Source organism: Theropithecus gelada, chromosome 18, assembly GCF_003255815.1.
Source record: "Theropithecus gelada isolate Dixy chromosome 18, Tgel_1.0, whole genome shotgun sequence".
In the NCBI taxonomy this organism is placed as follows: domain Eukaryota; kingdom Metazoa; phylum Chordata; class Mammalia; order Primates; family Cercopithecidae; genus Theropithecus; species Theropithecus gelada.
In genome coordinates, this window is record NC_037686.1 from 37,926,465 (window position 1) to 37,944,071 (window position 17,607).

The window sequence follows — 17,607 nt, forward strand, 5'->3', positions numbered from 1 at the left end:
TCTCTTTCTCTCTTTCTCTCTTTCTCTCTTTCTTTCTTTCTTTCTTTCTTGAGACTGAGTCACACTCTGTCGCCCAGGCTGGAGTGCAGTGGCACCATCTCAGCTCACCACAACCTCCACCTCCCAGGTTCAAGCGATTCTCCTGCCTCAGCCTCCCAAATAGCTGGAACTACAGGCACCCACTGCCGTGCCAGGCAAATTTTTTTTTTTTGGTACTTTTAGTAGAGATGGGGTTTCACCATACTGGCCAGGCTGGTCTTGAACTCCTGACCTTGTGATCTGCCTTCCTCAGCCTCCCAAAATGCTGGGATTACAGGTGTGAGCCACCATGCCTGGCCAGCTAGACATTTTTCTAAAATGTTTTATGTGCCTTCTTGTCATTTTTATCCAAGTATCATTTTCAGACACAGATTTTTATAATTTAATGTCACCTTAGTAAACATCTAGAGTTATCAACTCATGGATGAGACACTGATGCCAGAGAGTTATGGCGACTTGCCTGAGGTCCCAAAGTCAGCATCAGAGCTAGGGCTGGAGCCCCGGACAGACCCTGACACCCACTCTGAAGGGCATGCCACTAAAGCAGGATGCCTCTTGCGGCAGTGAACCCCTCCATGGTGCCTCGGGTCATCTCTGTGTGCACCTACTACACTCGCCTGCTGCAGTGTTGTGATGGTTCAAAGGCTTCTGGGTTCACTCCTTCTCCAGATAGTCCCTTTGACACTGTACATTTATCATTTCTGCCTAAGCTGTCTTTCCATTATTTTTTACTGAAACTTTCCTCCCTCATTGAATGTCAACTCTCATTTCTTGCTGCTTTCCAAGAGTCTACAAACAGAAACCACGTTCTAGCTTTTCAATTTTCATGCCCCTGGGCTGGGAAACCAAATAAGTGTGTTAGAATTGTGCATAAATTAAAAAACAAATAGTGGCTGAGCAATGGCCAGACTGTCAACATAAGGAGGAGGCTGTTAATTGCCACTGCAACTCTATCCCCAGCACCCAGCAGAGTCTCTAGCACATGGTAAACTCTCAATAAATACCTATTGAGCGAATACATGAATGAATAAATGAAGAAATTCCAGGTGAGTTAAGGACAAGGACTGGGCAATTATACTTCAGTTGGTCCAACATGCTGAACTGAGCTGCAAATGGTGTAGTGTCCAGGTACTAACATCTTTTTCTTTTTCTTTTTTTTCTTTTTTTTGGCAGAGTTTCACTCTTGTTGCCCAGGCTGGAGTACAGTGGACTCCAGAGCAATCTCAGCTCACTGTAGCCTCCACCTCCCGGGTTCAAGCAATTCTCCTGCCTTAGCCTCCCGAGTGGCTGGGATTATAGGCGTGCACCATCGCGCCCGGCTAATTTTTGTATTTTTAGTCGAGGCGGGGATTCACCACCAGGCTGGTCTTGAACTCCTGACCTCAGGTGATCCACCTGCCTCGGCCTCCCAAAGTGCTGGGATTACAGGCCTGAGCCACCGCGCCCAGCTCAACATCTTAACCCCCTGTGGCATCACCCTGAACATTTCTCCACCACCTTCCGTTCACACTCCCTGTACAGGACTAGTGAGGGAAGGGAACTAACGCATATGGAGCATTTGCTGTGTGTGAGGCACTGTTTTCGGTGCTCTACATATGTGGTTTCATTCAATCCTCAATCCTATGTGGAAGGTACTACGTTCCCCATTTTGCAGCAGAGGACCCTGAGACCCGGGATATTATGTAACTTGCCCAAAGATCACCCAGTAAGTGAAGGAGCCTAGGACATGCCAGGCACAGATTGGGTGCTTGATAAAATTCTGATGAAGAATGGCCAGAGGTGGAATTGCCACCTAGGTCCGGCTATGCCAAAGCTAGCATGCTTCCCACCATACACTATGGCCCACCATTGAGGGAGGGTGTTTGGGACAACAGGAAGAATGTGGGTCTCCTGATGACCCCTGAAGGTTGATGGAGATAAAGCAGAGAGATTAGAGACCCTACAGTAAGGAGCCATGATTCCAGTTCAGGAATCCTCCCTCCCGTCTTAGCAGACAGGCATAAGCTGCCAGAGGGAACTGTAAATGTCACAGGATGCTGGGGAGCTTGAATTCCAGCCAAAGCAAATGCACTTTTTTCCCTGGCAAATCCTGCTGAGTCCTTCCTACCCTCGCCCTGAGTCCTCTGGGCAGCCTCATCCAAAGGTCCCTGTGTAAGCGGGAGTCCAAGTGCCCGCTTCTTTGAATCCCATTCAGCAGGTAAACAGGAAGCATAAATCTCTTCCTAATGTCAGCCAAGATCGTAACCCTTGGTGAAAGAGCCTCTGTGTTCCCATTCTGCTCCTAGAGCAAAGCCCACCCAGGGAGTGAGGGGCCCAGACCTGCCATTTGTAGCACACTTCAGGACATTTTCAAAACTGGCTGTTGTCCTTGGTCACTGGAGCCTACAGGTAAAGGTAAAAATCCTTTGAACAAAGGAGGCAAAACTACCCAGGGTTAAGCCTTGGCTCTGTGACTTTACCAAGTTGCTACGGTTCTGCAAGCCCCAGTTTCCCCTTCTCTAAGAGGGAGCTAATGATAGCACCTGATGGGGTTGTTGTGCATTTTATTTTTATTTATTATTATTATTATTATTTGAGACAGAGTCTTCCTCTGTTGCCCAGGCTGGAGTACAGTGGTGCAATCTCAGCTCACTGCAACCTCTGCCTCCTGGGCTCAAGCAATTCTCATGCCTCAACCTCCAGCATAGGGATTACAGGTGACCATCACCATGCCTGGCTAATTTTTGTATTTTTAGTAGAGACGGGGTTTCACCATGTTAGCCAGGCTGGTCTGGAACTCCTGACCTCTAGTGATCTGCCTGCCTTGGTCTCCCAAAGTGCTGGAATTACAGGCATGAGCCACTGCACCCAGCCTCTTGTGCATTTTAAATGAGATGAGAATATCATTGAGAATGATATCCTAACGTACAGATTTAATGCAAACCAAGCAAATTCTCAAAAAGAGTTTACTGCTGTCGTTATTGTTGCTGTTGCTGTTAGTTCATAAACTAAAATTTCTATAAAAGGGCAAAAACCGAGATATAGATATATAGGACTGAATAAGAGGGAAAAGGTGGGGAACCATCCAGATTCATTAGAACACTGTAGTAATGAAGAACATGGCATGCTGTATTGATACAGAGGTGAACAAATTAACCAAGATAAGCAGAGATATAGAAAAAACCCGTGAATCCATGGAAACATGACACATGACAGAGTATTGTTTTTTAATGAGATGAGGACTCCCCAAAGCACTGTGTGCTCTGGCCTCATTATGCCTTCATGCCTGGCAACCTCTATGCTGATTGATGTCCATGCCTTGTGGCTTTGCTCTGCTGTTCCCTTTGCCTACAATGCTACCTCAAGGCATCATGCAGTCCCCTCCCTTTCTCAAGGCTCTGCTGAAGTAACATCGCCTCTCTCAAGGGTTCTCCAATCCCTGCCTGCCTAATTCACCCCTACTCTAACCACCCCTACCCTCTCCTGTCAGCCTGGACACCCACCCTTCTGCTCTCACATAGCAAATCAATCCAATGTCAGTGACTAGGAGGCAGGTACCATGATGGGCAACAGCAACACAAATAGAACCGGATAGATGTGGTCCCTGGCCTGCCGGAGCTTCTGTGTGTCTGGGCAAGACACACAGTTCAAAGGCAATGCTCATACTGAGGAAGTACCTATGCCAGCACTGGGGCACAGGGGAGGGAGGCCAGCCCTAGGGTTGGGGCTCTGGGAAGTCCCCCTGCTGTAGGAAAGAGTCAGTGGAGCCCTGAGGATGAAGAGGAGGAGCTGGTGAGTGACATGGGCCAGAAGCCATGTTCAGACAGAAGGGATATTGTTCATGCCCATCTTTACGGCACCCGGCAAACTGTAGTGTAATTATGTCCCTACAAATCTGTCTCCCTTTCTAAGCCATGAGCCCCAGCAGGCTGATAAGATATCCTGTCCACCTTTGTCACCACAGCTCATACCCCAGTGCCTGGCATAAAGGGGAGAAGTGTCCAATACATGTTTCCTGAATTGATGAATGCACAATAGCAAATAATATGTAGGGAATCTGTGCCTGGCTCTGTGATGCCCACAAGATGCATGAGGCCAGAGGAGGCTGAGGTCACAGAAAGTGGGAAATAGCAGGGAACTAAGGCTGGGGCTCAGCCTCAAGATTGGATAGGTGCTTTCTGCAGCTAGATGTAGTGACTGAACCAGCCAATCCTTCAGACAGGGTCTCTCAAATTTGGAACAAGGTTCTTTGATGATTAACGACTGAATAAACAAGCTCTTTCTAGAGATAAAATGTTAGGTCTTCCACTCAGGTTCAAAAATGTATTTACATTTGTCCAGAAAAAAAAAAGAAAAAGAGAGAGCTTAGGCTTAAAAGCAGGTTGTATGACAAAAGAACTTGTAGTTTTGAGGCAGGAGAATAGTAGAGGGAATTGGAGGTTGGATACAGGGTGGAATGAGTAGGAGCAGAAGCAATGTGAAGGGGCAGGTGAGCAAGAAGCAAGAGAAGCAGCAGAAGTTGAGCAGCCAAAACAAAAGGGAAATAAGCAAGTAAGAACCCCATGGCCAGCAAGATCCAGACCAGACCAGTAAAGGTAAGCTTCTCAGAGATAGGCATGCGCATTAGAGAGAAAAGGTATACTTAAAATGACCCTGTATGGTAATTAGCTATTTAAGGTTCATGCATATGGACTGCATCTCATGCATGTACTTAAAATTATGGGATGGAGGTGACGCACAAGCGCACAAGGGCCAAAGTAATTAAGCAGCCTATCAATCAAAAGGCAGACGCTGGCTAGAGATCAGACAGCTCAGGAAGAGAAGGGAAAAGAACATAAAAGGCCATGAAACGTAACAAACTGGTGCTAATCTCATTTCATAGAGGTCAGTCACTCTCCCACTCCAAGGGTGTGATACTGTACTTCATACACTCTTGCTGCTTTGCTTTGCTATTTCTGTCACGTCCAATTGTTTGTGGCACCAAGAACCTGGAACTGAACCATCCGGTAACACTTTTACTTGATGGCAAGCTGGGCATGAACACACAGTGGGATTTTTTCCAGGTACAGCTCCCACAGCCCAGGGCAGCACGATGGGACTCAGGACACTGCAGGTCCAGCACACCTAGAGCACACACCTGGAGGCCCCAGGCTCAGGACACTACAATGAAGGACAGTGAGGATGAGGAGGGCCAGGGGAGGGACTGGGATTTTTCCACCAGAAAAGAGAAGGCTCGATGGGTCCAGGATAGTCATGACAAGACCCTGCATAGGGTCATCATGGGAAGGCGCTGTACACACACCAGAGAACAATGGCGGTCCTGTGGGCGGCGGAAGATTTTGGTTCCGTGCAGAAGGAACGTCCGGACCTGTGATTATTCATAGATGGATGGTTCCCACGGAGGATGGTCTCCCAGCCGTGCGCTAGGGCTAAGAGGACTCCTGCCCAAGGAACAAATTGGGCTAAATTACCTCAAAAAGCAAAGAGCACTGGGCTTGGAGTCAGAAAAGCTATATTTCTCCCATCTTCAACCTGTGTGACTCTGAGCCTTCATTTTCTCACCTTTAATAATGTCTGCCCTGCCTTTCTCCACTGGGTGTTTTGAGGGTCACATGACATGGTATCTATGAAAGCTGTGTAAACTGCAAAGCCCTTTGGAAACACAAGGGCTGCTGTATTCTTTCCTCTAAAGATCCTTTTGTGAACTGCATCCTGGGGCACCGGTTGGGCAGGCTTAGAAGCCTGCCCTCTCTCCTTGGGAGGCACCACCCCTGGCCTGATCCTCTGAGGCACGCTCCCCTCTCCCCCAAAGCAGCACACAGAGGCAACCACACACACCCTGTAGTTCACCAGCCCTCTGTGAGCTGGAGGCAGACCTCTGCTTCCAGACCTTGGCTCAACCACACATCCATGGTTCACAAGGTGGGGAATGCGGAAACTGTGTCCAGAGGTGCTTGCACAGAGCAAGGAGGCAGTGAAACAGCCCACCTCTCTTGTCTTCAGCTCCCTCCCTGCCCAGGCACTAGGGAAGCCAGTCAGGGCACAGTCCACTGGGGTATACCTGGATTCTAGAGGAATCTCATGCACCAACTCAACGCATTAGCTTCCAAACACACTGCCCCCTCGCAGGGGCTGTTTCCTCTCTGTAAGTGGAAGTGCTGTTGTCCTCCGAGGAGCCCCAAAGTTCCCAGCCTCTAGTGCACTAGAACGCAGGCTGTGGAGTGAGGCGATCCTGATCACTGGCTTGGCCTCATGCTGGCAGTGTGACTTCAGTTACTCAACTGAGCCTCAGTTTATTCACGTGTAACCCGGTGATAACTGTGTTTATCTGTAGGCTCATTTGTGAGAACTAAAATAGATACTACGGAGAACTTACTCAACACAGAGGTGCACAGTAAGTGCTTTTATTATTATCACCATCTTGGAGATCTTGGGAGTCTGTTTTAACCACGGGATCCCAGGGTTTTTCCACAGGACAGGTTTTGATGGGGAAAAACTAAGGGTAAGAATATGGGGACAAGCGGCCTGCGGGTGAGTTAGGAAACAAAGAGGGGAATCCAGGCACCTCCCAAGTCAAGGGAGTGCAGGCCCTGGGAGTGCAGGCACCAGGAATTGCCCCTCAAGTCACAAGAGGGGGTTCCCGCTCCCCTGGAAGTGGGGGATGATCCCTGAGTCCTGGGGTTTCCAGGCTGGGGGTTGGGGGAGCGCTTCCTGGGTTGTGGGGTTTCCAGGCCGCGGGTGCAGGAGCCTGGACCCCCGGGCCCCAGCCTGACACAGCCCGCCCTGCTCTCAGGCTCGCCAGCGCAGCGCTGGTCCATGCAGGTGCCAGCCGAGGTGAGCGCGGTGGCAGGGGAGGCAGCAGTGCTGCCCTGCACCTTCACTCACCCGCACCGCCACTACGACGGGCCGCTAACTGCCATCTGGCGCGCGGGCGAGCCCTACGCGGGCCCGCAGGTGTTCCGCTGCGCTGCGGCGCGGGGCAGCGAGCTCTGCCAGACGGCGCTGAGCCTGCACGGCCGCTTCCGGCTGCTGGGCAACCCGCGCCGCAACGACCTCTCGCTGCGCGTCGAGCGCCTCGCCCTGGCCGACGACCGCCGCTACTTCTGCCGTGTCGAGTTCGCCGGCGACGTCCATGACCGCTACGAGAGCCGCCACGGCGTCCGGCTGCACGTGACCGGTGAGGAGACGCGGGAAAGGGTCCCCGGCCTCCCTTTCCGCAGCCCGCCTGCCCAGCCCTGAGGGCTACCTGGGTGACAGGAGCTGTGCTGCGCCAGGAAGGGCAACGAGACCCAGCCCTCTCCTCTACCCCAGGGATCTCACACCTGGGGGTACTTTAGGACCACCTGGGAACTTGACACAGATGCAGAATACAGGTCCCAAGAAGGGCTGAGGTGGGCCTGGGAATAGGCATTGCAGTGACTGTCGTAGAGTGACTGTCCCCAGTGGCTCTCAGACGAAGGGGCGAGAAAGACAAGTGAATGGCAATCCTAAATATGCCAAGAGGTGCATTGTGATGTGTGCTACCAGCCCTGAAAGACACTTGCAGCCCCTCTACCCAGGGGTGCACAGAGAGCCCACCCAGTAGTGCCTAGCACTTGCCAGACCCTGCGATACAAAGATGCCTGAACCAGGGTCCCGTCCCTGGAGCAGTGGCTCTCCACTCTGCTCTGCGACGATAATGGCCACTTAGCATTTGCTAGGGGGCCAGGACCTAGTCCAAGCACCCCCACAAGTATGAATTTGCCAAATCTTTTCAGCAACCCCTTAAGACAACTGCTATCATGATCCTCACTTTACACATGGAGAAACAGAAGCAGAGATGATAGAATCGTTCGCCCAAGGCCACACCTGTATTGGGACTGGGGAAGCCTGGCACCCAAGTGCCCATTCCTCCCTTCTGACCCGCCCGCACTCCTCCGGCTCTGGCATCCAAAGGGCTAAGGGGAGGGGTGCCCTTGCCTTTGCCCGCCGCTCGCGCACTGCAACCCGCTTTCTCACCCTACCCTAACCCCGCCTTGATCGCGGCTAGTGACAGTCACCCGCCTTCTCCCCTGCAGCCGCGCCGCGGATCATCAACATCTCGGTGCTGCCCGGCCCCGCGCATGCCTTCCGTGCGCTCTGCACTGCCGAAGGGGAGCCGCCGCCCGCCCTTGCCTGGTCCGGCCCGGCCCTGGGCAATGGCTCGGCCGCCGTGCCGAGCTCGGGTCAGGGTCACGGCCACCTGGTGACCGCCGAACTGCCCGCACTGAACCACGACGGCCGCTACACGTGTACGGCCGCCAACAGCCTGGGCCGCTCCGAGGCCAGCGTCTACCTGTTCCGCTTCCATGGCGCCAGCGGGGCCTCGACGGTCGCCCTCCTGCTCGGCGCGCTCGGCCTCAAGGCGCTGCTGCTGCTCGGGGTCCTGGCCGCTGGCGTCGCCCGCCGCCGCCCAGGTGGGTGCGCCCCAGACCCAGGTGGCCGCGAGGGGCCGGGCCAGGGCTCTCCTCTTAAATAAGACCACCTGGCTGACCACCTGGCACTACCAGAACGTCGGTTTTTTGCCCTACGCATCCTGGCGCTTTCCTCTCTGCATGAAGCCCAGCAGGTGTAACCAGCGTGAAAAAATCCCATTTTGCAATAAGGAAGCTGAGACTCAGGAGGTTAAGTAAGCTGCCTTTTGATACTGGCACAGAGACAGAGAGACCCACACACGGCTAACTCTAGAGCCACCCTTTTACCACCATCCGGCAAACGATTCCTCCGGAGGAGCTCTGACTACAGACCTTCCTAAATAGCACTGTTTCTGAAGACCTACTATGTGCTGTGTGGGTGCTAGGAATACACTGATGAACAAGGCGTGGTCCCCTGCCCTGCAGTGGGCGCTGAGCAGTAGGCAGATCATTGCCATGTGCCATGAGAAGGGCTCTCCTCCAGGGGTGGTGTGCAGAAGCCAGAGGATGGTATGCCTCCCTCTGGTGGGGCATCTGGAGAAGGTTTCACACAAGCAGTGCTGGGAGAGCTAAATAAAAATATGTAAGTAGGCATGAGCTAGGAAAACAAGGAAACGCTCTTCCTAGCAGAGATCGTGGTGGCTTGACTAGCAGGGTGTCCTGAGAGTGCCACCACTGCTGTCGCTGATCTGCATCAGAAACCTGCCCTGTGCCCCAGAGAGGGAGGGAGCTTCTCGGAGCCCCTCAGAACTTCCAGGTCCATAGCACTAGCCTCACACTCTAGTGAGGAGATCAGACTTTGTCACAGTGGCCCTGGCTGCTGCTGTGGCCACAATGGCTTTCTTGCCACTTTCTTGGAACTCATCAAGTGTTTTGTGCTCAGGGTGCTCAGAAGAACAGACTTTTTACCAGATTTCTCCTCAGTCCATCCCTCTCCTCACTAACTCCCCAGCAGGGTTCCATGGTGCAGCTTCACACCATGCTAGTCTGCTGTTTGCTTCACAAACAGTGGTTTCCCCGAGACCCCTTCCACATGGCGTGGGTGGGGGTGGGTGCACAGGTTGCAGACTGCAGTGGAGATTCATGCCTGCTCTCTTGCTGTCCCTCCCACAGAGCATCTGAACACCCCAGACACTCCACCACGGTAAGTGAGCTCCCCGCCTCCACCCCACCCCACCCACCTAGTCCCCATCAGCCAGGGGGTCCAGGCAGGAGGAGGAAGAAATGGCAAAGGGCTGGGGCTGGGCCCTCCTTGCAGCCCACCAAGGCACCCCTCTTGCAGCCTTCCAAGGTCTTCCCTGGACAGACCAGGCCTTGCTGACCTGCTCCTCTCCCACAACTCCAGGCTGTTTCTTCCTGTAGTTTCCCCTCCACATTCTTGAACAGGCAGATCACACAAAAGCCACATTGGGGACACTCATCCCTGTTCCCTCCCAGCACTCTGCAAACAAAATTTCTAGAGTTTCTGAGAGCCTAGGTGAGGGGCCCAGGGACCCTAGGAAATCACTGAGTCATTGGGTCTTTACTTGGGTCATTACTCTCCTCTTCTGTGGCATCCACCCATGTGAAAGCTGGTGTTGAAGGAGAAAGAACTCAATTCATAGACCCTGGACAGGCTGTGCCTGATCCTGGCGGAGGGTAGGAGTGGGAGAAGGAGCCCAGGCACTCCCATAACTCCACCCACCTGTGCCCTGAAGGCTGGAGGTGCCACACTGCTGGTGGCCCCACTCCTGCCAATCTCTCCACAGCCCCACAACCTGTCCTGTGTCCCTGTTTGCTGATTTACTGTCGCACCAATGCCCCTCAATCTGAAAGCCAACTGTTGTTCAGTTATTTAACTGAGTACCTACTGTGTACCAGGCACTAGTACTAAAGACACAGCAATATCCCTGACCTTACAGAACTCACATCCTATTGTGGAGAATTTTAATAAATACAGAAACAGGCCACCTGACATTGTAAAGAGCTGTGAAGGAAATGGACACACAATGCAGCAGATCCCCTGGGGAGGGGGCCCGCTGCTGGGCTGAGGCTGCTTTAGATCAAGTTCTCTCGGAGGACATGACGTTGAGGGGACCTGAGGATGGAGGCTGAGGCCTGGGCAGGTGAGGGGGTGGAGTTTCAGAGAGCAAGCCCCACTAGAGTGTGGATGTCAGACAGGGGCAGTGGGGGCAGCCCGGGAGAGGAAAAGGCAAGTAGAAAGGCTCAGGCAAGGCCCAGAAAGGAGGCAGGCATTTCCGGAGGGTGGGCAGGAGGAAGGCAGGAAAGGCGTGGGGGTTATTGTGGGTGCAATGGGAAGTCACTGAATGCTTTTAAGCAGACGAGTGGCCCCATCAGAACAAGCTGGCCCAGGAGACTTGGGTGCAGGTCGTTGGCAAGGCTGAAGCTGGTTTGGCTGCTTGGACAAAGGTGCAGGGGTGGCAGTGGGGAGGTGGGTAGACGGGAGGCAGGGCTTGCCCAAGGGCCCAATGGGCAGCACACAGTGTGGGAGGGAGCCAGGCAGCCCAGGTTGGGAGCCTGAGCCCTGGGTCCCACTTCCTGAGATAAAGACAAGAGGAGAAGAGAGTGGGGCGGGTGTGAGGGTCATGCGTAGAACAGTGGACATTGAGATTTGAGATTCCCCCTGAGATGTCTTAGGGGAAATCAGGAAAGCAGTTGGTGACCAGGAAGCCAGGCCTGGAGATTCTGATTTGTAGGTCAGGGACATGCAACCAGTCTTGAGGCCTCAGACAGAGATAGCCACTCTATGGTCTGGGCTGCCCTGGCCTTTGGGAGCCCCTCCCTATTCCTGACTCTGCCCAGCCTCCGATGCCATTCATCTCTAAGCCCTGCCAGTTCCAGCCACACTGCTCCCCAGAATGTCTCCTCTTCTTGGCCCACTGCTGGCATATAGTTTGGGCAGTTGGGAACCTCTTACCTGTCTTGGGTGGCCATTCAACTTTCTCCTGTCCACAGGTCCCAGGCCCAGGAGTCCAATTATGAAAATTTGAGCCAGATGAATCCCCGGAGCCCACCAGCCGCCATGTGCTCACCGTGAAGAGTCCCTCACCACCAATATCCATTTCTGCACTATAAATAATGAAGCCAGTGCAAGGCTTGGCTGGTACGGCCCGTCCCGATTCCCAGGCACCTTGGCAGCCCCCAGCCGGCTGACTCCTCCCCTACTCGGGGTCAAGACCCTGCTCAAGGAGGCTCATCTGGCCTCCTATGTGGACAACCATTTCGGAGCTCCCTGATATTTATGCCAGCATTTTGTGAGTGTGCATGTGTGTGTGTGTGTGTACATGCATTAGCTTGAGCATGAAACTTCCAGAAATGCTCCCTTGCCCTTTCTTACCTAGAACACCTGCTATAGTAAAGCAGACAGGAAACTGTTTACAGGGCCTGGAGGCCCAGTCTTGTTCTCCTCTGTCACCGACTTGCTGTGTGGACCTAGGACACTTTCTTCACTTCTCTGGGTCTCAGTTCATTTACTGTTGAACACGGACAATCATATTCTTCCCTCCTGGCTGGGAGGACTACCAAGATCTGAGGAAATAATGGATGTGAAGGGGCTTTGGAAAATACAAAGCCATCTACTCATGAGGGGCATGACAGGACCCTCTTTGCAGAGTGACCTTTGGACATGCAGAGAGTTCTTGGAGAAGTGTGGCCCCTGCAGCAGTGTCACAGAGAACACAGAGTTCCAGAGAGCAAGGCTGGGGCAGGGGCTGTGCAAACCTGTGGTCAGAGGAACATTAAATCCTGGAAACTTGGTGGCAGGGAGAGGCCTGGGGCCTTTACCCCATCCCCCCTGGGATCTCCACTGTGCTTGTCCCACACCCTCTGCCTAACTCTTGCCCCATCAGCTGCCCTACATTGCCTTGAGCTGGGACCCCTAGGAAATGGAAACCAGGCTCCCCTCTCTCAAGGCATTTGGGAACCACTGTCTCAGGGGCTGAAGCCGGGAGACCTGAGGGGAGGTCTGGCTGGAGGGTCCCTGTGGGTAAAGCAGCTACAGCTCTGACCTCTCTCTGACCTGCAACCTCTCAGGGCGTGCAAGTCCAAATGCACTGGCAACTTCACCCCCTTTGCCCTAACATGGGCAGGCTGACTTGGAGGGGTGCTTCCCTATTTACACCTCAGGGTGAATTTGTTGACCACCTTAGCTCCTGTGGTCCTTGGGGCTTAAGGAGAGGTGGGAGGCATGCCTGGGTCCCAGGTGAGCTGGCAAGAGGAAAGGGCCATAGGCTAGGGCACTAATGAGGCCATGAATGAGACATCTCGCCCGTTACAATGACTTTTATCCAAAAGACAGGCAATGACAAATGCTGGTGAGATTGCGGAGAAACAAGAATCCCCATACACCATTGGTGGGAATGTAAATTAGTACAGTCACTATGGAGAACAGTACAGAGTTTCCTCAAAAAACTAAAAATAGGGCAGGCGGGGTGGCTCATGCCTATAATCCCAGCATTCTGGGAGGCCGAGGCGGGTGGATCACTTAAGGTCAGGAGTTCGAGACCAGCCTAGCCAACATGGTAAAACTCCGTCTCTACTAAAAATACAAAAATTAGCCGGGCGTGCTGGCGCATGCCTACAGTCCCAGCTACTTGGGAGGCTGAGGCAGGAGAATTGCTTGAATCCAGGAGGCGGAGGTTGCAGTGAGCTGAGATCACGCCACTGTCCTCCAGCCTGGGCAACAGAGAGACTCTCTTCCAAAAAAAAAAAAATAGAACTACCATATGATCCAGCAACAGCAATCCCACTGCTGGGTATCTGTCAGCAAGGAAATCAGTATATTGAAAAGATACCAGCACTCCCATGTGTACTACAACACTATTTGCAATAGCCAAGATATGGAATCACCTTAAGTGTCCATCAACGAATGAATGAATAAAGAAAATGAACACACAATGAAATATTATTCAGCCATAAAAAACAATGAAATCCTGTCGCCTGCAACAACATGGATGAAACTGGCAGCCATTATGTTAAGGGAAATAAGTCAAGAACAGAAAGATAAATATCACATGTTTGCGCTCATATGTGGAAACTAAAAAAAGGTTGAAATTGAACTCGTGGAGTTAACAGAGTAATTACCACGGGCTGGGAAGGATAGCAGGGAGCGGGGGATAATGTGGGGATACTTAATAAGAACATAATACAGTTAGAGAGAATGAATAAGATCTAGTATTTGCTAGCACAAGAGGGCGACTATAGTTAACAACTTATTGTATATTTTAAAATAACTAAGAGTGGAACTGGAATGTTCTTAACAATAAGTACTTGAGGTGATGGATATGCCAATCCCCGATTTGATCATTGCACATTGTATGCCTGTACCAAAACATCACATGTACCCTATAAATATATAAATACATATATCCATACTAATTAAAAATAATTTTTTTAAAAAGAGGCAGTGATGCTTTTTCCAGGGAGACGGTCTGACGGTCAAGGGATCTTCACAAGATCTTCACAAGTTATTATGCAGGCCAGTGGGTTGCAAAGCTCCACTCCTCACCAGAGCCTTCACCAGGGCAAGAGGTGGCTCCTGATTAACCTTGGGATTCATCCAGGAGCCTGTCTGAGCTGTTAAGAGGTCACAGGAGCGGGCTTACGTACCTCCTTGTATGGGGATGCTTTGAGGCACCTCTATGGAGAGTCCTGCATAACCAGGGAAGTTAAGGACACAGGAGTGGTATGTATTGGAACATCTGCCTGGTCTTTGAGGCCAGTTTCACAGCCAAGAAAAATTGCAATAGGAATTATTTCTTAAGTAACTGCTTTGTGCTCTATTACCTCAATACTATTACCACATTGGAGATTGATTCATTAACATGAATTCAATATCATTTTATAGTCCATATTCAGATTTCCGCGACTGTCCTCAAAATGTCCTTTTGAGTTTGTTATTTCTAAGCAGGAAGCAGTTGACTCCAGGTGATTCTTAAGCTAACGGTTGAGACTGCAGCTCTGGGTGCGCCTGGTGTTGGCATGATGGTGATGTATAAGGGTGCCAAGTAATCAGCTGGTGCTAGCTGATACATACCCTCCTGCGGTACTTGCATTTTGAAGAGGGCTTCTTGGGACCAGAAGTGCCATTCCTCAGAGGGACACTTCCTCTGTTGGCGTGGTTTCAGATGCAGTGATGGGCTGTGGGAAGCACGTTGAGGAGGGCCGGCCGGCTGGCACCCCCTTTAACAAATGCACACAGTGCACAGGCAGCCCCCAGATTGGCCTCCTGATAAAGCCACTGCTCCTAGGGTCAGAGGGGAGGGTGGTGAGGGGACAGCACTCGGCCCTCCCCAAACCCTCTGAGCTGCCCTTGGAGCCTGGCACTGTCCCTGTAAGAGGTCTGGGTGGAGCAGAGCTGCCTATCTTCCCCCACCTGCCCTCTCAGAGTACTCAGGCTCTGTCACTGGCAACAAAGACCAGACACGGGCTGAGTCAGCTCAGTGTCCGGCGGCACGGAGTCAAAGAGAGAAATGACCCGGAAGACTCGGTGTTTTCTTTTTTTTTTTTTTTGAGACGGAGTCTCGCTCTGTCGCCCAGGCTGGAGTGCAGTGGCCGGATCTCAGCTCACTGCAAGCTCCGCCTACCGGGTTCACGCCATTCTCCGGCCTCAGCCTCCCGAGTAGCTGGGACTACAGGCGCCCGCCACCTCACCCGGCTAGTTTTTTGTATTTCTTAATAGAGACGGGGTTTCACCGTGTTAGCCAGGATGGTCTCGATCTCCTGACCTCGTGATCCGCCCGTCTCGGCCTCCCAAAGTGCTGGGATTACAGGCTTGAGCCACTGCGCCCGGCCAGACTCGGTGTTTTCAAGACTGGACTTCCTGTGATAATGCAGGGCACAGCGTTCCATGAACATACTCTTCCCAGGGGCTTCTGACAGGCAGGCTGCAGCCTGCAGGCTTCCCTCTGTGGTCAATGCCCACCAGACTTTGAAGACAGCAGTGAGAGGAAGTGACTGGCAACTACCTTGGTGATCTCCTGGGTCCACCAAGAGCCCAACACACTTTGCCTGCTGCCAACTGAGGTTTAAAACTAGATGTAGCTACATGAGAAGAAACCGCCCAGGGGATAATCTATGGTGAAAGTAGGCCCTGCTTTGAGATGGAAATGACTTGGCTGGAGGCACCATGGGCTGAGCTTTCACTTGTACCTCACTGGTCAGACAGGACAAGAGAGCCAGGGTCAGGGGGTGCTTGGTCCCCCACCAGTCACAGAAGCCTCAGGCTGGAAGGCTCCTTAGCCAAGAGTCAAGCATCCTGGGTTTTGTCCCCAGTTCCAGTGCTGGCCACTAAGTCCAGCCCCACTCCTTCTTCAATAACAGCCCCTCACATTTCTGGGCCCCCTGTGATCCCCAAAGCCCTATAAGATCCCAGTGGGGGCCAGGCACGGTGGCTCATGCCTGTGTCACTTTGGGAGGCCAAGGTGGGTGGATCACCTGAGGTCAGGAGTTCAAGACCAGCCCACAAGGTGAAACCCCATCTCTACTAAAAATAAAAAACTAGCCAGGCATGGTGGCAGGTGCCTGTAATCTCAGCTACTCAGGAGGCTGAGGCACAAAAATTGCTTGAACCCAGGAGGCGGAGGCTGCAGTGAGCCGAGATCGCGCCACTGCACTCCAGCCTAGGCAACAAGAGCAAAACTCCGTCTCAAAAAAAAAAAAAAAAATCTCAGGGGGTTCTAACAGCCTAGGAGGTAAGACTGGAATTATTCTCATTTTAAAATGAGGGAAAGCCCCAGGGAGGAAAGAGAGCTTGTTACCAGAAAGGGGTCCCAATCCAGACCCCAAGAGAGGGTTCTTGGACCTCGAGCAAGAAAGAATTCAGGGTGAGTCCACAGTGCAAGGCAAAATCAAGATTAAGAAAGTAAAAAGAGTAAGAAAAAGACTGGGCATGGTGGCTCACGCTTGTAATTCCAGCACTTTGGGAGGCCAACGCGGGCGGATCACGAGGTCAGAAGATCGAGACCATCCTGGCTAACACGGTAAAAGCCCGTCTCTACTAAAAATACAAAAAAATTAGCCAGGCGCGGTGGCGGGCACCTGTAGTCCCAGCTACTTGGGAGGCTGAGGCAGGAGAATGGCATGAACCCAGGAGGTGGAGCTTGCAGTGAGCCGAGATCACGCCATTGCACTCCACCCTGGGCAACAGAGTGAGACTCCATCTCAAAAAAAAAAAAAAAGTAAGAAAATGGCTACTCCACAGGCAGAGCAGCCCTGAGGGCTGCTGGTTGCCCATTTTTTTTTGTTATTTCTTGATTATACGTTAAACAAGAGGTGGCAAAGAAAGACCAAGAGGGAAAACGGCTGTCTTCAGAAAAGAAGCATTTTCGGAGAAAGATCGTTTCTTTCACAGTGTCCCCACAAAGATGCCCACTGGTCTGGAGGCCGTTAACTTGGCTCCTGCAATAGAAGGAGGTGAGACAACCTGCCTCTAGGCCACTTTCCAACCCTTAAATCCTGTGGTTCCGTCTGATTTAAAAAGCTGCCAAGCTTAGACAAGGGTGAGGGAGACATACCCCACTCCCAGAAAGGCCTGTCCCCAAGGAATCCCAAATTGGTGTAATTCTCAAATGGAATGTGCAGACCCTTCTCCACACCGTGGCCCATTCAAAGTGCATCTTACAAATGTGAGTGAAAAATAACACTAAAGAGAACTCCCTGGGCATCCCATCACTGAAGGTGGATTTCCCCAGCAGACCATGACCAAGCTGGGGTTACACTGCCAGAAGCACCCCCACTCGCATCTCATTTGTGCAATTTTTTTATGGCCCTGCTCTTACCAAGCTCAAGGCCACATCACAGACCCTCCTGACTTCTCTGGGATCAGCAGGTGGCCTCCTGTCCCTGCCAATTCTTACATTCTCAAGTTAAAACTTCCCTTTGAAATTAGAGACCTCACCCATCGTGGTGAAAGGTCACAGAGTAAAGATTCTATCCATTACAAAGTTTCTCATATAAAATTTTTCTTATTGTGGTTTATGTGTGAAAAGACTATCAACCAACTTGCAAGAAACAATGAGACCGGCCCGCCATGTGTAAATTAAATTTGAATCTAGTTTATTTGCAGAATTTCACTTAACCAATTGTCATTTCTTCCTGTTTCTCACCACTATATAAAAACTTACCCTTTTTACAGGTATGAAAAATGCTGAACAATGAA

General features: G+C 51.8%; 1 protein-coding gene across 1 annotated transcript in view; it reads left to right on the forward strand.

Moving 5' to 3' along the window:
* The window catches only part of SIGLEC15 (sialic acid binding Ig like lectin 15), an 18,813-nt gene extending 5,442 nt beyond the window's left edge, over positions 1–13,371 (forward strand). Inside the window, exons 2-6 of the mRNA XM_025365468.1 lie at positions 6,353–6,412; positions 6,812–7,195; positions 8,076–8,453; positions 9,564–9,594; positions 11,406–13,371. Coding sequence (XP_025221253.1) covers positions 6,353–6,412; positions 6,812–7,195; positions 8,076–8,453; positions 9,564–9,594; positions 11,406–11,487 — 935 coding nt within the window. The 3' untranslated portion in view covers positions 11,488–13,371. The remainder of the gene's footprint in view (positions 1–6,352; positions 6,413–6,811; positions 7,196–8,075; positions 8,454–9,563; positions 9,595–11,405) is intronic.
* The last annotated feature ends 4,236 nt before the right edge of the window (positions 13,372–17,607 follow it).